The sequence below is a fragment of the Leucoraja erinacea genome, chromosome 15 (genome assembly GCF_028641065.1).
Source record: "Leucoraja erinacea ecotype New England chromosome 15, Leri_hhj_1, whole genome shotgun sequence".
Classification (NCBI taxonomy): Eukaryota; Metazoa; Chordata; class Chondrichthyes; order Rajiformes; family Rajidae; genus Leucoraja; species Leucoraja erinaceus.
Genome location: NC_073391.1, coordinates 19,071,799 through 19,098,642, shown reverse-complemented (window position 1 = coordinate 19,098,642; position 26,844 = coordinate 19,071,799). Strand labels below are relative to the sequence as shown.

General features: G+C 39.0%; 1 protein-coding gene across 10 annotated transcripts in view; it reads right to left on the bottom strand.

Moving 5' to 3' along the window:
• Nucleotides 1-3,875: 3,875 nt before the first annotated feature.
• LOC129704011 (fibroblast growth factor receptor 2-like) overlaps nt 3,876-26,844 on the bottom strand; it is a 169,368-nt gene continuing 146,399 nt past the window's right edge. For all 10 annotated transcript variants that reach the window (XM_055646817.1, XM_055646822.1, XM_055646820.1 and 7 more), the window contains 9 exons: nt 25,643-25,791; nt 22,828-22,949; nt 22,291-22,401; nt 20,845-21,035; nt 17,491-17,613; nt 14,460-14,530; nt 9,691-9,828; nt 8,779-8,884; nt 3,876-7,676 (listed from right to left, as the gene is read on the bottom strand). In XM_055646817.1, coding sequence (XP_055502792.1) covers nt 7,512-7,676; nt 8,779-8,884; nt 9,691-9,828; nt 14,460-14,530; nt 17,491-17,613; nt 20,845-21,035; nt 22,291-22,401; nt 22,828-22,949; nt 25,643-25,791 — 1,176 coding nt within the window. In that variant the 3' untranslated portion in view covers nt 3,876-7,511. The remainder of the gene's footprint in view (nt 7,677-8,778; nt 8,885-9,690; nt 9,829-14,459; nt 14,531-17,490; nt 17,614-20,844; nt 21,036-22,290; nt 22,402-22,827; nt 22,950-25,642; nt 25,792-26,844) is intronic.

The following is a 26,844-nucleotide window of genomic DNA, read 5'->3' as shown; positions in this document are numbered from 1 at the left end:
TTCATCCTACATCACAAAGAGGAGCGGGTTTGTAAGCTAATTGGCCTCTGTAAAATTGCCCCTAGTGTGTACGGAGTGGATGAGAACATGGGGTAACATAGAACTAGTGAGAACAGATGATTGATTGTCATTGCAGATTTGGCGGGTCGATGGGCGGGTTTCCATGCTGTTTTTCTAAACTAAAAGTCTAAACTAAATAAATACTTCATGCCCAAACAGCACAACATTTTAGTCCATTTCTGACATGATGAGTGACCTGGAAAACATTACACATGCCTGAACTATGTCAATTAACATCCATAAATTGAAATGTTAGTCATTTTAATCCAGATTCTGTTAGAGCAGTTTTGCAAGCCCAGTACTGGTGAGCAGATAGGTGGAGTAAGTGACAAAGGCTAGAGGTGAATAGGAGACAAAAGGGTATCCAATAAAGAGGGCAGTGCTATAATTGGAAGAGGATGGGGAGGGGGGAGAGAAATGGGTAACTCGGATGTGGTAGATTAATGTACGAAGTAAGAGAGAGGAGCATGGTGACTGAGGGGTGGGAGAAGATGTTGGAGATGGGTGTGATTCAGGGTGGGGGGAGTGGGGGCAGGAGGTGGTAGGAAATAGAGAGGTGGTAGGGAGTTATTATCTATTAGTCATGAAGAACTGAGATTTTGTTTGCTTACAGCTACCTGTTATACCTGACCAGCTTAAGGATGATGAAGTCACAGGTCAAATGTGGGAACAGTCCCATTTGATGAAGAAACTAAGGTCTTGTTCTTTGAGGCGCAATGGAGAAGGTTTATTGTGAAAGGAAAACTTCCACTTAATCCATAAATCCGTAGGCAGTGCCCGCTCCCACATCTAATGGTCAACTGAGTCATGAAAACAGTTCTGTGGTGATAGATGATAGTTTGCCAATTCAAATAAGATGAGTAAGCCTTTAGTGCATGTTCACCACACACTGGGCAGTATCATGGTCCAACATTTGAAAAGTGCTTCAATTCCTCATATTCTCACTCCAGACTACTTCTATGGATCAGCAACCCGATGGCAATGGAAGGGAAAATGTTTAAGGGCCAATCCCACTCGGCGATTTTTTCGGCGACTGCCGGCATCATATCAGGGTCGTCAAAAGATTTTGAACATTTCAAAATCCAGCGGTGACAAATAAAATGTTGCGACACTGTGTTGAAAAAACACAGCGCATCAATACATCGCCGCAAATTTTTTGGTGACCTGATGCGTCAGTCAACGATGCTGGCAGTCGCCGTAAAAATCACCAAGTGGGACAGGCCCTTTAGTTGGCCCATAATTTTGTTTTATGTCTTGGCAGCAGTCCCATAAGGTACCTCACATGCTTGTAAAAGGAAATGCAAGAGAGGAATTGTAAAAAAAAATTATGTGACATCGATCCACTGAAATGTTGATGAGAAAGGCTTATGGCCTTTCAGAAACCTCAGCAAGGGGAAATCAAGACAACAACTAAGCAGGCACTTATGAACCATGTCAACCAACCATGTCGAGGGGGCAGGATAGCAAAGGGTGGCCAAAGCATATTAAAAGGGACAATGGTGGATTTATGTTATCTCAACCACGTTTTCTTCAACATTAGTTTTTAACTAGTTGTTGCTGGTCTTGTCCAAGTCACTTAGATGAAATATTAAATTGAGATCGGGTCTGTCCTCTCAGCAGGATACAAACAAGACAATTTACATGGTAATGTAAATGGTTGATTTACATAGATCCATGTAACTGCTACATAACAATAGTGCTATTGTTACGTAAATTGACACCACACCCATAACATTCCATGAGAAAGGATGGAAGAAATCTTGAGAATACCCTTTTTTTTAATGGAAAAGAAAACTAAAGCAATTCTGTGCATGCAAGGAGAAACGGGGCAAGAAACACAGGCCGTTCCTCTTGGCATTCTGGGAAATATTTACCCTACAAACACCATTAAAATAGCACATCAGGTTGGTTATCTCATTGGCATTCAGAGATCATAAACTGTGCAAAATGGTACCAAGGCAGATGGGACTATCCTTCATAGATTACATTAATCTATGGAGGGTAGGGTAGGTCGTTGCTTTCCGAAAATTATAACTACTCTTAATTCAAATTCACACATGCACTGACTTCACAGCCCAACACCCGGACTTCCATTTGTATATATGTATATAGCGCCGCAGAATTGTGCACCTATCCCCCCCCCCCCCCCCCCCCCCCCTTGTTTTTTGTTTTTCTGTTTCTTGTTTTTTGTACTAAATTATATGTATGCACTGAGTACGAGCAGCTTTCAATTTCACTGTACATGTATAGTGACAATAAATGGCATATCTATATATCTATATATATATATATATATCTGTATTGCTACCATTTTGCAGTTTGTGACTTGAATTGTTTTCATATATCATGAAGATATCAATATTATTGTTTAATAGGTCCTTCCATTTTCTCACACATCCACGAATTAAGGTATTGAACAGCAGCATTGTGCTGCATCATGTACCATCGTTACTGGCATACTCCATGCTCAGTAATTATTCCTTTCTCATCGTGCTGAGGCTGCCTTCACCATTATTTAACCAACAGAGTAAGTGGATAGCAGTGTAACAAGCACTAACTCGCATACACCCAGCTCAGGGAATCTGAAAAATTGGGATAGATGTTTTATAGTGTTAACTCAATGTAAATTGATGACAGGTGGCATCAAAGGTTCATTTGAAGACTTTCAGGCCAACAATATGATGATGGCACTATCTCATGCTACCACATTACAATTATATGCTTGAGTCCCAAGAGCACAAATTCAGAATGGTGCTTGTCCATGTTATTTACTGCACACTCACTTCGAGGGACCGCCTAAGGGGTGGAGGGCAATTTTGTATTGGAGATGCTCCAGTGTGTTGGGAAGTTCAGATAGCCTTGGCGGTGCCCACAGACAGCTGTGTCTGGACAAATTTCCCCACAATACCTACAATCCATGTACTGCCAAAGATGAAAAGACCTCAGGGGCATAAAAAAGGCCATCCAAAAGTGCCCAATATTCATTATCTCATTTTGTTTTTGCGGAGAAAATAAATTTAAATTCACTTGAAAATATATGATATGCACTTAATTTCATGGCACACGTTTTTACATAGTTTGCTCTTTGAGTAGTTTCCTAGAGGGGTGGGGGACAACGAGACCTGATTGAAAGTTATCAAATAGTGAAAGGCCTAGTTGGATGGATGTGGGGAGGATGTTTCCATTAGTAGGCGAATCTACGACAAAAGGCAACCTTCAGACAGGGTATGAGGAGGAATAAGTTTCGTCAGAGGCTGGTGAATCTGTGAATCATTGCCAGAGACTGGTTCTGGGGGCCAAATCATTGGGTATTTTTAAGGTGGAGATTGACAGGTTCTTGATTAGTTAAGGGTGTTATGGGGAGAAGGTATGAGAATGGGGTTGAGAGGGAAAGATAGATCAGCCATGATCGAATGGCGGCCTAGACTGGCTGAATGAGCTGCATGGCCTAATTCTGCTCCTATGACATGAATGCAACAGCTAACTGGTGATATCATAAAGATGTAACAAAACGGAGTGTGTAATAATCCTTTAGCTGAGCTCACTTTTGTCTATACATAACTGCACTTGCTTCTAATATGCAATCATCCCTCAACCGATTGACATGACCATCACCACTATTAGTGTTGAGCACATTGTAAATATACCTTGAAGATACACATCTTACATGTTGCTGTATTTAAACAAAGTTTGCCCAGTGTTCAATAACATTAATCTTTCGTAGTACAAAAAAATCAGGTTAACATTCATATTCAAACATAGGTGATATTCCTGAGAAATTAGCATTTCAAAACGCAACACAAACGCTGCATGACTAAAGCTAAAGCCTCAATTTATTGTTTCTACTGGTGGCAAAATGCAGTTTATGCAACAGCAGACAATTTATAGTGGGCTTTGAATATTTTATTATCTCTCAAATAATCAGTATCAACATTGTGTTGGTCAACAATTTTACAGGTCATGTCAGGGAAAAAGAATAACATTTAAATTAAAAAGGGATGTCCTTAGGCATTTAAAGGACAAGTAAACTAAGTTTTGGTTACATTTCGTTTGCTTAATAATGTGTCCAGCAGTATTTAACCAGAACAAATAGCATAATATAGAAGCACATATTTCATATAAACAAATCATTTATAGCCTTAATTAGGCTTTTAGCTATTTGAAAATTTGTAACAACAAAATAGAACTTTTTTTGTAAAAAAAAAAAAATCAATAAATTAGTTGTACATTGTGTTATGAAATCATGCACAAATTTGAACATTACAACACAGAGGATGACAAATGCTTTATAAAAATATACAAAGTAGTGGAATGTAGATAAGAATGAACTACACACCCTCTCACCAAAGCAAAGCAACAGACTAAATTTTGGTCTTGCATGTTTTCCTGCCAACATAGTATATATCCTCTAGTTACTTCATTTATGTTACATTGGGCAAACACATCTTATAGTGTCATTTCTTTTTTCCTATTCCACTCTAACATTGCATTTTAAAGGACTTGCTAAGTAATATTCATCATCATTTCGAGCTGGTTACATTTCTGTAGTAGTGTGCTTTTATAGCTAAACTAAATATGTAACATCCTGATTATTTTCAGATCAAAATGACCATACCTATCATTTCAAGCAACATACTTATCACTTAAAGCCCTTCTAGCTTTGGTAATCTAATGTTGGGTAGCTGTTTGGTTTTCTTTGCTAGAGTGCACTTTAAATTAGTGATCTAGATACAGGGTTATTCAGGCCTAATGCTGTACTATTTTAGGTATTGAAAAGCAAAGGAAAATGACTAAGCTATGTGAAGCATGAACAAATACAATGCCAATAGCTTCCGATCAATTTCAATGCCAGGACAGGATAAACATGTTTTCCTGGAGCACAAGTATAACAGATCCAATGAATGAAGTCGGCACTGGATCACAAACAAGTTTTCAACTTCAGATCACTGGTCTATATTGCTTCACACAATTAATCAATTATTCTTAATTGAAGACCATGTCATTTTTAATAAAAGGAAGATCAGAAATGTAATTTATTTGATATTATTTCAGAGTTAGAATAGGGTTTGTTGTCAGATCAGTCCTACTAGGATTTATTATGCCATTAGCCATAACCCATTTATCAGGAATCCTAAAAAAAGAACTCAGAGAAAAGTGTGTTGAGCCTTCTGAGGTCACAGCAACTATGTTCTATATAATCTAGCAATAACCTGTAAAGATACCATTGTTTCACTGGTCATTTTGGCACTGATTGGAAAGCTCATTGATGGAGGTAACAAGATGAGAGTGTACTTGTGACATGTTAAAACAAGTTTATGGGAAATGATAATACTGAAAAACAGTGAAGATAATTGTTCAGGGCACTTAAATGGTCCCTTAACATTCGTGTCTATTATACTACATCTTATTTCATTAAAACACCCAATGATGATAACTAGCAAACCAGAACACAATCTTGTTCAAGAGTAAGAGATTAAACTTACTACGAGGCAATGTCAAAGCAACAGCAACTTCGGAAACTATTCTACCTCATGGAAAATCTTGTCAATTTTAATTTCACAACTAAATACCTATGTCCAGCAGCCAAATAAATTGGTACTTGTAGACTTTCAAATAGTGTTTTAGACTTTCAAAGGTATTTCAGTTCACAAATAGTTAAACTCTTCTGATCATGTAGATTGACAAATTGGTATCAGATCTTCAAAACCAAACTGACAATAACTTACAATTTACATTTAGAAATATATATGACAGAAATTAATGGCGACACAAGAGATGGCAGATGCTGGAAATCGTGAGTAAACACTGGTAGAAATAAAAGACTTTAGTGAAGGTTAGGTCACCTATATTTATAGAAGGTACTTTAGCGTGATTAAGGGTACAATCAATTTCTATTAATTGTGGAAAATGCTAATAATTTGGAGTGAATTCACATATTTCTATGTTATTTTACAGTTGTAAAGAATACAGCATCAACCTTTTTGAGTTTAACCTCACCTAATGTGTCTTAACAGAATTAAAGCAGCATTTTCTTTAAGCTCCTACACCTCTGCCATTAGCCTTAACCCATTTATCAGGATCATAGTCCCATCTAATACAGTGTTGACCTGCCAGGTTCATTGCCATTGCAAGGCAGAGGACTTGGGCCCCATGGAGGAACAATCCCGACAATGCTCCTGCAGGGCATGCACCACAGCACTCCAGAACAAGACTGATAACGCTAGAAAACAGAATAGTTGTGCTGAAGGGGATATATTCGTGAAGTCTTTGGAACAGTAATGGAATGTGGGAAGCTTTATTTCGCCTTCCTCCTCCACTGAAGAAGTTTGGCAATCTGTAATTAACTTGCCAAGGCCTACCAAACAGTTATCCAAAGGTCTCTGGCCAAGATGGAAAAAGTTAGAGAAGAAAATGAGCATGAAATCTGATCTTGTCGAATTAGTATTGTGAGTGGAAGATTGGACAAGGAAATGGCCATTTTTATACTCCTCCTCACCATCTCTTCTTACATCATCACGACTGAGGTAAACCAAGCCATTGTGTCCAAAACCATGTCATTGCAAATTTATTGTCTTGATGGATCTCTAATTATTTTCCATCAGCAAGCATTGAAACCTAGTGGATGGCCAGATTTAAGAGGACGAATTCACACATTCTCACTATGCAAAACGTCAAGTGAAAATCTATTTGCTGCTTTATATCGAAAGGTAATTTTCTGGCCAAACACCTGAGCTTAGACAGAACTATTATAACACCCATTCCAATATGTTTAAAGTTCAATCCATATCCCAGCTTGCAAAAGCCACACATTATACAAGAAATTAAGATTAATTGTTTTGTTGCTAAATACCAGTTAAATAAATTATTCCCTGAAAAAGAATAACTCAGTGTCTTGAAAATGTTGCATAACTGAAGTGCTAGGAATTACTGCAGAAACAGTTTTCAAGCGCATTTAGTTATCTGACAAAAGTTGTTTTCATTTTCTGGTTGCAATAGAATCACGTTTTTATCCATACAAAAAAATAGTTCACTGTAAATATATATATATAATTATATATATATATAAAATATATTTATACATATTTGGGCATATTTACAAATATAGCCAGCACTTAAGTTTTATGCTGAATAACTTTTCCAAAATTACAAAATTAACAATCTAGGCAGAACTTCCTACTTTAAGTCTTGCCAATGTCCAACAGTCAGCGTTTGATGGAATATGAATTGGCCAAGTCATCAAAAACAAAATCTTACTCATAATACTTATTCAGTCTTCTTTGCAACAAAATATATACAGCTGAACATTTCTTCATGAACAGCTTATTGCAATCCTTGTTTTCTTTTTAATCAGATCCAACCAACATTCTGTATCGTATCCAAGTTCCGTGAAGATATGTGAAACAGGGAAGACTGTGTTTAAAGTCAGTTTTGCAAGAATCGGCTTTTTTCATTCATGTTTTAATCGTACCATTCATGTGCTGTTGATACTTTGAAAGACATGGATCATTGGACATGGGGTCAGAGAATACAGAGTCATCTCCTGATGAGCAGGAATTCCTAATGCCAGGGTAACTAGGCGAATACTGTTCTAATGGTGCAGAGAGGTCCAAATATTCCTGCCAGTAGAAAAGAGTATTAAAGAAATTAAGGATTGCTGCTTTCATCATCTATATTCTTGTTAACATTTATACAAGTCTTTGGATTAATTATATTAAGCCAAATGTAATATTTACAAAAGATACAGTAACAGCAATGATTACATTAAATCCCTAACTCAAATAATTAATATGTTAAAGTATTGTGAGAAAACATCTTATTTAATTAAAGCAGATTTAATTACCTATTTCAGTTTTATTTTGAAATAGTATTGTACAAAGTCAAAAGCATAATATTAGATGTTGGAGATGTTATCTGCTCAAATTCTACGATATTCCAAAAAGTAATACTTTACCAGCAAACAGGGTTGAAACATTAACATCCAGTTCATTCTATATTTCATAAACTGATACTGATATACTTGCCACAAATTTCAATAGGTCGTGTTTTAGCAAACATACTTTCTACAGGTCTGAATTGCTATTAGCATGTGCTGTAAATGGTGACTGGTTGATGAGTACAATCATATTTCGAATAGTTAATACTATGTATAAAGCCCTTGAGGAAACAATAATTCTTAAAGCAACTTTTAACTTTATAGCCTGAACACTAGCTAATATTTGTAATTATACGAACAAAGACTGAAATACTAAAAGATTTTGTGCTTTTCTTATAACAAGCAACGGGTACTCTCTAAAATACATTTTCCTTGCGTACCGGTATTGTGCCAAATGTCATATAAACCCTTTCATCAATCTGGAACCGACCATAACCACAATTGTGGATTGTGACCATCAGCAGGAAGTCATCTCATTTTATTGTACTTTGATCTCTTTCTTAAAGGATTAGGAATTGTTGGTGCTAATTAATTGGCAACAGTGAAACATTTTTCCTTCAAAACAATGAGTACTCACTGAATCAAGATTATGATGTACCCTGCAGTCTAAACTGCATTAATTTAAAAAAAACAATGGAATGTATAAGCATACCTAACTTCATCCCGAGGCGAAAGAGAACCAGTGTTTGCTTAATTTATACTCCTTATGAACAAAATATGCAAGGAACATTAAACCATGTTAAATTTGCACATGGAACACTTTTAATCAAGTACAGCCAGTTTACCGCATTGGATGTTAAACTGAGTATTCGGTCCAAATCCTCAACCAATTGTTTAAAAGTTGGTCGCTGTGAAGGAATCGCATGCCAGCAATCACGCATCATCATGTACCTTAGCACAAAGATGGATATTTCCAAAAATCAGTCCAGCTTGCAGTTAAATTGGTGCAAATTATAATACAAACAGTATTTGCTTAGTAACTTTCAGCACTGAAGTCACACATTATTTGAGCTCGGTGTAAAAAACAATGGTGACTATAGCTCTGTTTCATTCTAATCTATCAACATCTTTCAGAGTTCTAAAATATTCACAGTTATGCAATCAATATAAAGTTCAAGACAGTTTTCAGATTATTGTATTATTGGCAAGTAGCCTAAAGACTGTAGCCTGCTTCGACAAACCCAATAACTTATTCTCAGAAATTCTGTCAATAGCTTTCTATTTTTCATGAAATGCTATTTCTAAAATATAATAAGGACCAAAACCTATTAATGATACAACAGCAAAGCTATTGTTTAGACATACAAATACATTGTTATCTAGTACATAAACAAAGATCACCAGGACCTTGGAGCAATCTCCAGAATGTGCTCAGTTTTTGGCAGGCTAACTGCATCAAGAAAAAGAAAGGATTGTTTTTCCCTGGCGAATACTGCAAGAGTCTGAATGTCTGATTCATGGGTGTAGGTTGGCCGCTTCCATAATGAGTAATCTCAATTCAGCACTAGGAGTGGCTAGTGCTTTCATAAGCAGCAATTAAATATTAGGATAATTGTTAAATGAGAATAGGACCTTAAAGTAGCAACCACAAGTTTACCCACTGGTACAGGGAGAGACAGAGTTTGTACATGTTGGTTCACCCAGATACATTACTTTAATTGTTCTGTCTTACAACATACTAGAGTTATGGAACTTACAGGTCATTGGTACAGTTAGCTGGTTTGTCCATCCTGTGGCCTTCCTTAAGCAGCTTGAAAAGTTCTTCCACAGGAATGCCTGGATAGGGAGATCCTCCCAAGGTAAAGATTTCCCACATCAGTACTCCAAATGACCATCTGCAACATTAATAGGAATTGATATGAATTTTCTGGAATTGACCATAACCACAATTGTGGATTATGACCATCAGTAGGAAGTTTTTCCAAAACTTTTACTTCCTTCCAGCTTCTCTCATCCTGCCTTGTACACACCCCATCACCACAATGCCTCAGGCAATGGAAATATTCAGTTGCTATTTATTGGCATGTCACTGAGGAGATCGTTCTGCATGTGTACAAACATAATTTTTGTCTTATTCACTCTTGGGTATAATTTTATATATAATTTATTTTGTCACACGAGCAAAGAACATAAATTAACTCATTCACCCCAAAATAACTGCATTCACCCTTGGGTGAACCATTAATCAGTTTAAGAAGCACTGTGTTACAAGACACCACAGTGGCGCCTGCACTTATATTCACCAGAAGCCCATTCATACACAATTTAGAGCAAGAGTAGTGGAACAAACATCAGGAAACCAATCGTATTTACATTGGCTTCCACAGATTTAAAGATAGTTCAAAGGTCTCCAATGAGGTAGATCAGGACCGCTCTCTCATTGGTGAGAGGATGATTCAGTTGCCTGATAACAGCTGCGAAGACACAGTCCTTGAATCAGGTGGTATACATTTTCAAACTTCTGTACATCTTGTCCGATGGGAAAGAGGAGAAGAGGGAGTGACTGGCCCTTGATGATGCTGGTGGCCTTGCTAAAGCAGCGTGAAGTGTAGATGGAGTTAATGGAAGGCAGGTTGGTTTGCGCAATGGACTGGTCTGCGTCCACAACTCTCTGCAATTTCTTGCGATCTTTGGTGGAGCTGTTCCCAAACCATGCTGTGATGCATTCTGATGAAATACTTTCAATGGAGCATCTGTAGAAGTTGGTGAGAGTTGTTGGGACATTCTGAACTTCCTAACCTTGTAAGGAAGTAGAGACGTTGGTGTTCTTTCTTGGCTATGCTTTGATGAGGCCATGATAGGGACCATTTAAACTTAAAATCACCACTTGCCCTTGGGAAGAACAGTTAAATTGTCCTTGGGCTACCTTAAATGTTGGAATGGTGTTAACTGAGATTTTGTTGCAGGATGGAAAATGTATTCTCTAACCTTTGCAGTAGTGAAAAACAATAGATTTAAGTGACATATCAAATATATTCCTTTGTCATAGCAAATATTTGGTAAGCAACTGAACTGGAAAGGAAGAATATTTTCAAATATTTGTAATTTTCACTGAACTTCCACACCCCGTCTCCTCCTTCAGCATTTCAAAATGATTTTAACATGACAGTTCTATTTGTTATACTTCAAAGAGAGCTCGTCATCCTATTGGTTTCCTAATTTTAGTCATGGGAAATGTCTTTGTGCAGATCTGTAAAAGGACATAATGTTTAGACCTAAAACATGATGGTGCTCACTTAGTTTGATTTATTTGGAGACCTAGTATTTGGCTGTCTCTTGGTCTTTATTATAATTGAAAATTAAAAAAAAAAAAACTGCAGATGCTGTAAATATTAAATCTATTTTCGCATCTCCCCATACTTGCTCCTGGAGCCCTTGTCCCAGCACCAAATTTGTCGACTCGGAATTCTCTGGAACTGTGATTCTCTCATTGGGATAAAGGGGATAGATTTACCAATTTAAATAATGAAAGTTAATTTAATGACATTGGTTTTGAATATTAGATGAACAAGAGTTAGTGCAAGAGTCATAGTGCAGTTTAAAGTCCTTGAGGATCATGTCTATACGTGTTGGAGAGTAGGGTGGACAATGAAAGCAGCAATTTAAAAAACATTAATTTTTTTGTACCATCTCATTTTAACGTGGGGTTAGAAGCATCAGAAATGACAGTTCTGAAATGTACTTGTTATGCACTGAAAATTGTTGAACTCAAACCTGTAATGAACTATTCTACATTTTTCTGGAAAGGCTGATTTTTTTGTACTAAGTGTGGGCATGATGCCTTTTGCACTCGATCCTGAAATGATTCTCACTTTTTGCTTTGGCGACCAACAATAAATTCTCAGATGCTTGCAGCATGATGAGCCATTAGGATTAAAGAAATGTAGACATCAAAAGTAATGATTTCATGGTAAAGTGATAACCCACATTGTTAATCCATTTGATTCCAAAGTACGTTAGCTGTTAAGCTCTTAGTGAAGGGCCTGTCCCACTTTCACGACCTAATTCACGACCTCTGCTGAGTTTGCCCTTGACTCATACTCGCAGCTTGGTCGTCACAAGGTCGTAGGAGGGCCTATGTAGGTTGTGATGCTAGTCGTAGGTACTTGTGGCATCAAGTAGGTCGGGGCGTTTTTTCTAGCATGATGAAAAATGTCCACAAGTAAAAAAGGACGTGAATTAGGTCGTGAAAGTGGGACAGGACCTTGACTATGACATTGCATTGGAAGGTTTTAGTGAAGATTACAGATGCAGAACTGAAGAAAGATTTTTATTTTGTTTGTGAAGCACATCCTTCATCCTATCAGCAAACTAAACTTACTGACTTGAAGTTCAGCTTTGAAGAACTTATCTGATTTGGCCTGAAGTACACTAAGTGCTGGAGTAACTCAGCGGGTTTGCACAGCATCCCTGGAGAACATGGATAGGTGATGTTTCAGGTGGGTCTCGTGCTGAAACGTCACCTATCCATGTTCAGAAGAGATGATGCCTGACTCGTTGAGTTACTCCAGCATTTTGTGTCCTTTTGTGTATTAACCAGCGTCTGCAGTTCTTTGTTTCTAAACACCCAATCTGGATGTTGAGCTGTTTTAAAGTAGAGAAGAAGGGTCGCGACCCAAAACGTCATCCATTCCTTCTCTCCAGAGATGCTGCCTGTCCTGCTGAGTTACTCCAACATTTTGTGTCTATCTGATCCGGACTGTTGGTAAAATTCGTAATTTTAAAAATATGAGATCCACATAATAGAACATAGAGCAGTATAGCACAAAGAACAGGTTCTTCAGCCCATAATGTCTATGCTGAACATGATGCCAAAATAAACTAATCCCCTCTGCCAGCCCTGGCAACATGTTCCAGGCACCCACCACTCTGTGTAAAATAAAGAGCCATCTCTTTACCCCTCTCACCTTAAAGCTACGCCTTCTAGTCTTTGACATTTCCATCTTGGGAAAAGGTTCTAACCATCTACCTTATGTCCGCTCATAGTTTTATGTACATCTATTATTCTCTCAGCCTCTCGCACTCCAGAGAAAACAATCCAAATTTGTTTAGCCTCTCCTTATAGCTAATAACCTCAAAGGCTTCATTCTAGTAAACCTCTTCTGCACCCTCTGCAAAGCCAACACATCCTTCCTGTAATGGAGCTACCAGAACTGTACACAATACCGGGTCTAACCAAAGCCTATAAAGCTGCAACATGACTCTGACACTCAATGCCCTGATTAATGAAGGCAAGAATTCCATATACCAACTTTACCACTCAATCATTGGAACACTGGAACATTGACCTGCCCTCTGGCAATCAAATGTCCATGAGAGATCCCACTGGTCCAAAAATCTGAATCCCTGCTCCTTGCACAAATTCAATAGACAATAAACAAAAGGTGCAGGAATAGGACATTCGGCCTTTTGAGCCAGCACCACCATTCAATGTGATCATGGCTGATCATCCCCAATCGGTGCCCCGTTCCTGTCTTCTCCCCATATCCCTTGATTTCTAGCATGCATTCACCTTCTTAACCTTTCGCCTAATTTTGCTAAACAAGTGAAACGTCAAGTTCAATCATAAAAATGTAAAATTTAAATAGAACCACAGAAGTTAAAATTGAGGTCCATTTGCAGTTTAATAAACTTAAAGGTGCCAAATTGTGCTTGCTTTGGAAGAAGGAAGGAAATGTAACACAAGACCACATTTTCTAAAGTAAAATTGTGATTTGATATTATTGAGAAATGGAGAAATTGAATTAGTAGCAACCCGGCCAATTCCTGATAGCCAATGTAAATATAATTGGTTTCCTGATGTCTGTTCCATTACTCAGCATAGATCCACAGATTCACCATCCTCTGACTAAAGAAATTCCTGCCCATCTCCTTTCTAAAGGTATGTCCTTTTATTCTGAGGCTATGTCCTCAGATTCGAGACTCTCTTACAAGTGGAAACATCCTCTCCACATCAACTCTATCGAGGCCTTTCACTATTCGGTCCCCCCTCATCCTTCTAAACTGCTTGAACTAACTTTTGTCCTCACCAAACCGATGCCAACCACATCCATATCATTTGATAAACGCATCTGTCTCTGTCACTTCCACCACCTGAACACAGATTGTGTCCACCTCACACCATTTATTTGTGCTGCAACATTTACCTTTCTGGCCTCCCTTTGCCTTCTAAAGGCTTTTTGTATTTTTTTTTTATTAAATAGCAGAATATTGAAATCTTATGCTACCTACCAACTTGAATTTTTTCCAGAGAATATTTTACCTCCCACTGCACAAATTTTCACACAACAAAGGGTTCTTTAGGAACGTAACCTCTTCATTAATAGGGGAAACCTGTACTCACAAAACTGTGTGGGCCTAAATCTGTAGTATTTGTGTCAGCTGCACTCTTGCCTGGCAGAACAGATGAGGTGACTATACTAAACGGATTACCATATTTCCTGTTGGTGATATCATCAATACTTACACATCACTCTGGTGTGTGTAAACTCTGTCAAAGAGTGCTTCAGGAGCCATCCATTTAACAGGCAGTCGACCCTGGAACAAAAAATGCCAAATCTGAGTCATTTTGAAATTAAGTGCAGGAGTTTTAGAAAGAAAATCAATAGCAGTTTACAAAAACAAGGCTGCACGGTGGCTGGTAGGGCTGCCGCCTCACAATGACAGATACCCATGTTTGATCTTGACCTTGGGTGCTGTGCTGTCTGTGTGGAGTACGCACGTTCTCTCTAAGGGTTCCCTCTGTGTGCCCTGGTTTACCCCCGCTTCCCAAAGACGTGTCGGTTTGTAGGTTAATTGGCCTCTGTAAACTACCCATTGTGTGTAGTGAGTCAATGTGAAAGTGGGACAACATAGAACTAGAGTGCAAAAGGACACTAAGTGCTGGATAACCAGCAAGTCTCACTTAGCCACTCCAGCATTTGTGCCCTTTTGTGCATTAACCAGCATCCGCTGGTCTTTGTTTCTACATAGAACTAGTGTAAATGGGTGATTGATGGGCAGCGTGGACTCGTGGGCTGATGGGCCTTTTTCCATGCTTTCAATTGGGGGAAAAAAACAAAGCACATTAGAAACATCAGTTGCGGCAATAGTGGATAAATGGTATGTTTGTGGGTGCAGAAATTAACTGAAGACCATAAAAATACAGGGTTGGTTGTTTTAACTCGAGTCCCTAAGTTTCAATCTTAGCTGTAGTCATTCAATTGGCTTCAGCTTCAAAATATGGCTTTCAGAAATAGCTGCGGCGGATATTCAACTGAGAGCAGACGTGGGGCCATGTGATTCTGCAAAACCCATAACCCACAGATGAAAATGTGCACAGTGAATCAAATATGTCCCCTGCAGAGAAATGTTACTTTCTGACTTTGATTTTCTGTTCGGGAACAGCAGGACCCAGAGAGCCGTGGCCTCGGATTCCAACAGCACCACAGGCTGGCTGCCTGCGTTGTGCTTCAATAGACATGGGTCAGCTGTCCCAATTATTCCGATGAAACTGACCTTGCAGATTGTGACAGGGTCATGGTCAGGCTAAACAGCTTATAGAAGCCCACTCATTCGTTCACATCAGCAATTACAAACTAACTACATATATTAAATGTCTGGAACTTAAACCATTATAAATACTTTTATGCTTTCTGCAATTTTGTGCTACCAGACGCAGCTCCCTCCATAAGGACAGGCCCATCACTTACTCTGAACTATCTGCCATATCAAGGAACTAAGTATTCAGTTTGGGTACAACAATGCAATTTGCTTTAGTGACCTGTTAATGGATAAATATTTGCCATAACCTTATTGTAGGTTTTCTGTTGGCCTTCATATGGTACCTTAAAGTCTTTGATACCATTCAGAAAGGCCAGATGTAATGGAGAGATGGCGACCATTCCCTAAGTAATGCAAGGATGTGCTAATATGAATATCACGGACAAGTTTCCAAAGTGATACAAACTCAATTTGACAAATCAGAATAAGCGGTTGGTCATCCAAGATTAATTTAGGGAAAGACAGAATAAAGACACAACTGTCCGGTGACCGTATAATGTTGGGATAGGCCAAAATCAGGAGGGCAGTTCCATAGACTAGTGAGCAATAGCTTGGGATGGACATAATGGTTCAGTCGATATCCTAATCCCACCAACAATATCCCATGATATGGATATCCCTGCATATTTTGCTTGAGCAGCTTACAACCCAGTGGTATGACTTTTGATGACTTCAAGTAGTCCTTGCATCCCCTCTCTTACTGTCCCTCCCCCACCCAAGTCGTAGCAGCTTCAAAGTTGTCTTGTCGACTCTCATTGTCTGAACTCATTTTTACCTAACACACAGCTAACAATGGCCTGTTTCCATTATCATCATTACTTTTTTGCATATCTTTCATTCATTTGTTTTTTCTCGTTTCCCTTTCCCGCCTTTCAGTCTGAAGAAACGTCTCGACCTGAAACGTCACCTATTCCTTCTCCCCAGTGCTGAGTTACTCCACCTTTTTGTGTCTATCCCTGGATATGGTCTGTATGAGCAGGAACGGCATCACAGTGGTGTACAATGCAGGACTTCAACTTTGACTCTGAAATCTATTGTGTCATGACAGCAGGTGACATATGCGCATGAAAACTGCCTGCCAATAACCATTACAACACTCTCTCAGTTCAAGAAGCAGTGTTCTGTGTTGAAAACACAATTTTGAGGAAGCATTGAGAGTAGCAACGACGCAGAATGTACTGAGGTGGGGGACTTCAATGGCCATCACCAAGCAAGGCTCGGTTGTACCACGAATGATTCAATTGACTATGGTACATTGGGAATGGGTAGGTGGTGAGGACACTGAGAAGAGGGACAATCGTATTTGGCTCTCTTCTCAGCTATCCACCTGTCACAAATTCATATATCTAAGCTAGGACCAATATATTGAATCAGATAAAATCAATTTACATCAGTTTTATAACACATGATGATTATTTGACCATCTTGCAGCATGATTCACTGCAGTCTCCAACTGATTTCTGATTCAGTTGTGATCCCTGACCCAATCCCCGACATAAATGGCCTTTAAAATGAGGGAACCCGTAACACAATTTCACTTCCAGTACCCATCTATTCCCAGTCCTAATCCTCTTGCCTTCAATATTCTGGGGAATCACCACCCACAAGCAGAACCAACTGCAAAATTGTCTTAGCTCCTACAGCAGGGCAGAAGCGGGGTATTTTTGTGGTTGCCAGGAAGTAAGATACTAACTAAGGCCCGTATTCTCCCTCTAATTACAGAATCACCTTTTGATAATTTTAGTGGAAAATTCACCTGGTGAAGTTCACCCAAACTCTATTCAATGGCTCTCACAATGACTAAATAGGAAAACTCAGACGAGGAAGTTAGCATGCAGAAAATAGCAGAGAATAAACCTTGCTATGTTTGTTACAAAAACAAACAAGGCTTTAACCACAGCCAAGGAAAATAACGTAATATTTAATACCAACTGTGAAAATTGACGGAAACTTACGTTTGTCGTCTTTTTGTAGTAGTCAATATTGTGGACATCTCTTGCCAGCCCAAAATCTGCTATTTTCATGACATTATTTTCTGTAACAAGAACATTTCTGGCTGCCAAGTCTCGATGAATACACTGAAACAAAAGAAGGTGCAACATTAACTTTTACAAGCAAGGTCGAGAAACTTTCCAGCCCTGTGGGTGTATTTCAGGTACACACACTGAGGACTGAATATTAAGGTTCGAAAAGTCGGAGAGTTTACGAGAAAGAATGCGATTATATGCAGACAGAGGATTCCCAAACCTTGTTTGCAATAAGATAGACTTGTTATATTTGGTGGTGGGAACTGAGCAAGAAAAAGGTTCAAGTCTTCAACAAAACACCTTGCGGTATTCTGGAGGCAGTAAAGACTGGAATCTGTTTAAAAAAAAAAAAACAGAGCAGCTGGAGGAACTCAGCAGCATCTGTGGAGAGAAATGGACAGTCTACCTTTCAGGTTGAGGCCCTTCATCTGGACTGGTCACAGGCAAACATAGAAAATAGGTGCAAGAGGAGGCCATTCGGCCCTTCGAGCCAGCACCGCCATTCATTGTGATCATGGCTGATCGTCCCCAATCACTAACCCGTGCCTGCCTTCTCCCCATATCCCTTGATTCTACTAGCCCCAAGAGTATCTAACTCTCTCTTAAATCCATCCAGTGATATTGCCTCCACTGCCCTCTGTGGCAGGGAATTCCACAAATTCACAACTTTCTGGGTAAAAAAGTTTCTCACCAATGCATTTCGTTGTCTCTGTACTGTACACTGACAATGACAATAAATTGAATCATTTCATTTTTCATTTCATTTCATCTTAAATGGCTTCCCCTTTATTCTAAGACTGTGGCCCCTGGTTCTGGACTCACCCAACATTGGGAACATTTTTCCTACATCTAGCTTGTCCAGTCCTTTTATAATTTTATATGTTTCTATAAGATCCCCCTCATCCTTCTAAACTCCAGTGAATACAAGCCTAGTCTTTTCAATCTTTCCTCATATGACAGTCCCGCCATCCCAGGATCAATCTGGTGAACTGTCTCAATCGCAAGGATTTCCTTCCTCAAATTAGGAGACCAAAATTGTGCACAATACTCCAGATGTGGTCTTACCAGAGCCCTATACAACTGCAGAAGAACCTCTTTACTCCTGTACTGAAATCCTCTTGTTATGAAGGCCAACATTCCATTAGCTTTCTTCACTGCCTGCTGTACCTGCACACCAACTTTCAGTGACTTGCATACAAGGACACCCAGGTCTCTCTGTACCTCCACCTTACCTAACCTAACCCCATTGAGATAATAATCTGCCCCCTTGTTTTTGCCGCCAAAGTGGATAACCTCACATTTATCTATATTATACTGCATCTGCCATGCATCTGCCCACTCACTCAACCTGTCCAGGTCACCCTGCAACCTCCTAACATCCTCTTCACAGTTCACACTGCCAGCCAGCTTTGTGTCGTCCGCAAACTTGCTAGTGTTGCTCCTAATTCCCTCTTTGAAATCATTAGCATATATGGAAAACAGTTGCGGTCCCAACACCAAGGCTTGCGGCACTCCACTCGCCACTGCCTGCCATTCTGAAAAGGACCCGTTCACTCCTACTCTTTGCTTCCTGTCTGTCAACCAACTTTCTATCCACGTCAACACCCTACCCCCAATACCATGTGCTCTAATTTTAGTCACCAGTCTCCCGTGCGGGACCCTATAAAAGGCCTTGGCACACCCTCAAAAAATTCCAGAAGATTAGTCGAGCATGATTTTCCTTTCGTAAATCCATGCTGACGGAGTAATCCTTTTACTGCTATCCAAATGCCCCATTTTTACCTCTTTAATAATTGACTCCAGCATCTTTTCCATCACCGTCTGTAATTCCCCGTTTTCTTTCTTGCTCCTTTCTTGAAAAGTGGGATAACATTAACTATCCTCCAATCCACAGGAACTGATCCTGAATCTATTGAACATTGGAAAATGATCACCAATGCGTCCACTATTTCTAGAGCCACCTCCCTGAGGACCCTGGGATGGGGTGGTCCCTGGGATAGGGTGGTCAAGAAGGCTTTCGGTACATTGGCCTTCCTTAGTCAGAGTATGGCGTATAGAAGTTGTGATGTTATGTTACAGTTGTACATGACATTGGTGAGGTTGCATTTGGAGAATTGTGTTCAGTTTTGGTTACCCAGCTATTGGATGGATGTTATTAATCTGGAAAGAGTGCAGAGAGGACTTACGAGAATGCTGCCAGGATTTGAGGGTCTAAGCTATATGGAGAGGTTGGGCAGGCTAGGACTTTATCCCTTAGTGGTTTGAGGGGTAATCTTATAGAGGTGTTCATGATCATAAAGAGAATAGATAGGATAAATGCAGTCTTTTATCCAGACTAGGGGAATTAAGAACAAGAGGACATAGGTTTAAGGGGAAAAGGGGAAAGGATCCCGAGAGACAACTTTCTCCACATGACAGGTGGTCGGTATATGTAACAAGCTGTCAGAGGAAGTAGTTGAAGCAGGTACTGTAACAACGTTTAAAAGACATTTCGACAGGTACATGGATAGGAAAGGGTTAGAAGGATATGGGCCAAATGGGGCAGGTGGGACGAGCGTAGATGGGGCATCTTTGTGGGCAGGGCCAAGTTAGGTCAAAGAGCCTGTTTCAATGCTGTATGGCTCTATGGTTATGACTGAAAGAGTAGAGGGGAAGTAGCCTGTATAACGAGGTGAAGTAGGCTGCATAACAAAAGGGATGTTACAGGTCCTTGTCCTACTTTAATAATTCTATTCTCTACTCGCACAATCTTACATTTTTCAAAAATGCACTAAAAAGCAGTGGGTAAAATTAGGATCAGTTGTCAAAGTATGGACTGAAAATGGGAAGGAATCTAAAGCCAGTGCTCATGGCAGCAACACAAATGGTCCCTCTTTGTCTGATTAACTTTAAATCTTAATCTCACAGGTTTAGGGTAATGATTAGCATTGTGTTGTAAATAGACATCTTTTCCTGGATTAAGCAGATTTAAAAATACTAGCACAAAGGTCAAATTAGCATTTACCTCCAACTCTCTCCAATGGAGAGAAATTTCAGTAAGAAACTGAACGGTGAATACTGTCAGATTGTACAAGATTGTAAGCCTTTGTATAAATATTTAACTTTTTACCAGCAGTACATGGAGTAGTTTGATAAGCAGATGTTTGCTGTCCTAATAGAGATAATGTTTTTACAATCTAGATTGCACCTGAAAAGTTACCTTTGTAAATTTGTATCAATTTATCAAATATTTACAAGACTTTTTGAATTTCAATGGAATTTGTCCACTTCAAGGTTGCATACCTTTTGTGAAGCCAAGTACTCCATGCCCCTCGCCACTTGATAGGTACACGATACCAGGTCCTTGAATGTTAACTGTTCATTAGATACACGGTTTATGTCAAATGTATATTCCATTCCAGGGGGTCGCCGTGCACGCAGATATTCACGCAGATTTCCCTTGGCTGTGAATTCAACAATTACATACAATGGGCCTGGATAAAAACAAAAATTGGGGTAGGTAAGCACATTGGCAATAAACACACACTTATGCTTAATACAGATCTCACTTTGCAGTTTAAGAATCCAAACTAGGAATGACCTGAACACTAGTTGATAAAAATTTGACAAAATGCAATGTATTAAACTCTCCTCATCAATTCCCCCCAAATCACTGTATTACATTTTTGTCTAATGAGACAAAATTCACCATGGGCAGCCAGATTATGTTTTTATTTCTTTCTCATTCCAACTGTAGAGGTAGACACTATTTTGGTTACTAAATGTACGATGAAGCAGTCGGCAGCGATTCCGAGGGCCCAAAGTGAATTTACAAAAATGTCAAAACATGTTTGGAGAAACTGTGATAATGAATCTTCCTGTGTTTTTATTAAAATATGATCTCATCTCAATGAAAGACACTTGCATCAAAAGGGAAAACATAAAAAAAATTACTGCAAAATGTTTGGCATCTGTTTTGTACTAGAAAGTAATCGGTTCAGATTTCAGACAAATTTCCCTATCTCAGTGTGTATACTTTGAAGCTATTGGATATAAGTTTCAGACATAAAGATAACTTTCACATTTGAAAATAAATAAAATTCCACTCTTTTAGTTTGGTCCTGCCTTTTAGTTATTTTCTCTATGATACAGATGATACAGGTTGTCTCATTTTACTTTAAAGCTGTGGAAAAAAGGGCTCCTGCAGAGTGGATGAAAGCAACAAAAGATTATGGAGTGAAATTTAGTCTTTCACCAGCAGCATAAAATGGATACAGAGCAAAAATGTAAGCATGTTTGAATTCTTTTTTAACTTGAACAATTAAGCAAATCATCCATGTAAAACTGCTTGTGAATAGACCATGACGCTGTTTTCTGTGACTGGATGATTTTTAGCATTCCAAATAAGTGACCAATCTTATTTTTCACCATGCTTTCAAAAATAAATGATTTTTTTTTTGCTTCCTTCATATCATATACTTTGCGAGAACTGAGAAAGTTGGTTTTAGCTCGCCGTTAATGCCAGTCCTTATCCAAAAGAGAGACTGCAATTGCCGAGTGTGATATTTGCATTTTCTCCCGTCGAATAACTAAAGATTCAAGCCTCTATTTAGTAGCACTATTTGGATCTGCCAAAACCTGCAGTCATTGCCAAGAGCTCTTTTTTTTAATCCATCCATGCTAAAGTTTACAAAATGCACGATCTTTCTATTTTAGTCGACCCTAAAACAACGTCACTCTCCTGCTTACCATCTTGCGTACAAGCACCTAGCAGATTGATGATGTTCTTGTGCTTTCCAATCATTTTCATCATTTCCATCTCAGAAACAAGATCCGAGAGGTCCTTTTCTGTGGCATCATCTGAGAAAATTGCAGTTTACATTTTACATTAAACTGTTAATCAGACATATATATCAGAATTAATGTGGGGACACTTAAAAAAACAAACTACTTCTCAAATTCGTTGTGGTTTTAAGAAATATTTAATGAACCATGCAATTCTTCCATCAGTTTGATAACTTTCATGATGTATTGCACATTATGATGTATTGCTTATCATAATTCCTACCAAAATAAGGTGGCCTTTCATCATTTAGTTTGTGAAGAAATATCTAAGATCATTAGATTTAATTCTACGGAATTTCTTACAAGGATTAACTTAATTACTCAAAATATTTTCAGATGACCAAATAAATGCAGAGGTCAAATACTGAACCTTTAACCTTTCAACAGTCAGGTTTCAGTCTCCAAAAATAAATAAATGTGGTCTTGAATTTCCATTTTTACCTTTCAGCATCTTTACAGCCACAGTCAGAGCTTCCTTTGGCTTATCTTTGTCAACTCCTACAGCCTCTGCCATTACAACTTGTCCAAAGCAGCCTTCCCCAAGTGGTTTACCAAGTGTCAGCCTGCAAGTGAGAACAGAAGATTAACACTGATGGACTTCAAATCTTATCTTGCCTTTAATTTTGTTGAAGTAGAAGATTTAGTGTTCTAACTAGAACCAGATGGCCCAGCAGTTGAGTGCTGCCTTACAGCGCTGGAGACCCGGTTTGATCCCGACTATGGGTGCTGTCTGTACAGTTAGTAAATTCTCCCCGTGAACACGTGGGTTTTCTCCGAGATCTTCAATTTCCTCCCACACGCCAAAGACATACAGGTTTGTAGGTTAATTGGCTTGGTGTATGTGTAAAGTGTCCCTAGTGTAGGATAGCGTTAATGTGCGGGGTTCGCTGGTTGGCACAGACTCGGTTTGCCGAAGGACCTGTTTCTGCACTGTATCTCTAAATGAAACTAAACTAGGTAAGAAAGATAATGATCCCTTCAATAGTTGGATTGAAACGCCATTCCCATATGCTGCTGAAAATGTAATACAAGATAAGTTAAAACCGACAAGGACAAATTTGTAAACCATAATATCCACAAAATTTAAAGAACTATTTGAATAAATAAATTGAGGAGTGTAACTGGAGTCCGAGCTGAAAAGGCCTTTTAAAGAGTTTTTTAATGAACAACTGTGTTCCTGTAAAGCATGAACTCTTTATATTTGTGAAAACTTCACTCTTATTGAAGAAATATCAGTTAAGATCTCTATCTGACTTGTATTTTGAAACAGTGATGTTATACAAACATTGACATTTGCAGGTAAGTCAATTTAAATTCCTCCAGATAGTGTGCTCCACAGAATTCTACAATCCTTTCATTGTGCTGGAAATGTATTTAAGATCTAATAGTCGACTCTCAAAGCTCTCTTTCACAGTAAACCTGCACCACCTACATTTGTGTTAAACACTGTTTTCATAAATGTGATGCACTAGAATTTTCCAAATTTAGTATGTCCCCTGAGGCTTGCAAGAAATATGTAGGTTCACAGATTGCAGTACAGACCAGAATAATGCAGGCATTAATTAAAGTACATAGCTTTTTAGAGGCATTCATTTAATTGAAATACTTGCTGGGTACAAGTAGACCAAAAAGATTATACTGTATACTTTCTTTCCCAGCGAGATTTTTCTCTCACCAAAGCTACCACTTAGACAAGTAAAATAAATGCCATTTTCATCTGATGCCTTGATGAATACTGTTTAAGAGGTCAGTCCCATAACCTGTCACATTCAACCATCCCCCATTACATCTTTACATCCAGTTACAAATGTCCATTGTGCATAATCACCCATGGTGTCAGCTAGAAATACAGGCTTAGGGATATACCTAGTTCTTAATGTTGGCCCCTGTGAGATCAAGGGTGCCATTCTCCTTTGGCAGTAATGAATATATAGTGAGAATATGGGGCAATGAAGTTGGTGTCCTTATCCTAAGCGTACCAGGCAAAACACTTTGGATCACGTATTCTGCTTAATGCGGGTTAGTTATTACCTGCCACTTTGATTAAAATTATGAAAAAATAGCTTTTCAGCAAAGACCACCTTTAGCATTTATATATTTTTTTCCCTTTTACTTTGTAGATGATGTATAAAACTTAATGGTAGATTAGGTAACTCAAATACTAGTTGATCCTGAGAGATAAATCCAGTCCCCAAGTTTTCAATTTTTATTTATTATTAGTATTTTAAACAATCAATGCAATTCCCATTAGGCAAATGTTTGCAGCAAAAAAATTGTCACCATATACCAACGGGAAACATTCCTCAAAAGGACCTCACGATAGGTAAGAATCGAAATATCAAATTGCTGGCTTCCAAAACTGGCCCTTAGACAAGTGCGTGCATACCTCCTGGCTATAAACCCCAAGCAACCTTCACCACTGCTGCAGCACTGCTCAAACATACAATACGGAGGACTTGCATCTAATTTTGTATGTGATCGCGAATACAGATTTCTGAATGCAAACAGAACTAACTACATTTCATTTGGTTGCAGTCCCCTGCTTTGTAATAAGGTTGAAAATTGATATATTCAGAAGAATTAATACACAATATTTGTAATTTTGATTAGAAGATCCTTGCCTCCAGCCCAAGTGTAGAATTTGAATACAACAGGCTGAAACTAGTACTAACAATGCACTGTCAGACATGCCATTTTTTCCGCATGATACTCTAAAGCTGAATCAGCCTCCCCTTTCAGATAGATGTCCAATGCCAGAATGCAAAGAGGAGAAATCTCCTAGAGATTTCAACTTAGCTTGATCAACATTTCTAGCAATCTGCAAAACAAACTAAACAAAAATACTGGAATATGAAACAAAAATTGACAAAAGCTCTCTGTAAAGAAATGTTAACTGTTTTATTTTTCCAGATATTGCTTGATTAGCCGAGTTTTTCCACTATTATTTCTAGCAGTCTTCTTTATTTACACATACACTAAGCATCTGAATACTGGCCCAATGAGTCGCAAACAATCCAAGTTTAAAGTTCTGATACCTTTGATGGCTTGGGGTTAACAATTAGGAAACAATGGCCCAATATGTACTATTATGTAGGAAATAACTGTAGATGCTGGTTTAAATCGAAGGTAGACACAAAATGCTGGAGTAACTCAGCGAGGTAGGCAGCATCTCTGATTTTGCCCATTGTCCATGTGATGCTACCTGTCCCCCTGAGTTACACCAGCATTTTGTGCCTATGCCCAATTAGGTACTTACTTGTCTCGTGAATATTCCCATTTTGGGTCTTCAGGGAGTTCATATTCTGAAACCCCTGCCAGCATGGGTGCATCTGCCGATGAGAGTCGTGTAGTGATCCTCACCAGGGGCGTATTAGAATTCATGGAGGAGCTGGAATCTGCTGAAACCTGTTTACAGCAACGTCGAAGAAACAAAATGCTGATGATTCCCACTGTCACATTACACTGTAATTAAATACATTTATACAGTGGTTTGTTGGTTTGATATCTACACCCATTATTGCAATCATATATTCAGAAGAATTAAATGAAGACTATAGGGGTGAATTGGGTGCAAAATTTACTTTTATGTGCGCGGACAGTAAAAAAATCAGGTCAGAACCATTACAATTCACAACCTATTATGCTGCTGGCTGCATAGGTCCATTTGAGGTGAACCTTGGGTTTCCGTCCTTTGTTGGCAATTGTTCCTAGATCCCCAGATTGAACATCTATTCTGGTGTGTGTGACATTTCTTTAGTTTCAGCCATGATCATATTGAATGGCGGTGCAGGCTCAAAGGGCCGAATGACCTACTCCGGCACCTATTTTCTATGTTTCTATGTTTCTTTTAGAAATAGGCCAGGTCTCCAAACCGCTGCACCTGGACTGAGAAACATCTCACTAAAGGGGCTGTCCCACTGTGGCGACCTAATCTGTGAGTTTAGACGAGTTTGCCCTCGACTCGCAGCATGGTCGACACGTGGTCGTAGGAGATCCTATGAGGTCACTGGAACTCACCTTCATGCTCGAGGGAAGTTCCCGCATACTCGCGGCCTCAGTTTGGTCGAGGCCGTCTTTTACCTTCCTGTTCATCGCGGGTGTGAATTTCAGACAGCGCTCCCCCGCTTTCCCTGGCCCCCGCCGCGTGCATGTGTGTGTGTGTGTGTGGTCGGTTCAGCTCTCGGCTTCATTGCCGATGGTCGATCCAGCTCGAGGTTTTTCAGGCGAGTGCTCTCGAGCTTCAAGGTCGAATACAGTCGCTGAAAGGTTGTGTCAGTGGGACAGGCCCTAAATCCATGCTCTCTCAAGTGCTTAAATCAGCCAGTTAACATTTACATAGGATTATTGTGCTTGTTGTTCAGTAAGTGAAGAAAAAGGCTTTTTCATTTTAGACAATTCCAAATTTTGGGAAGTAAATCAATAACCTTACTCAAATTTACCTAATTTATTTGGTCCTAT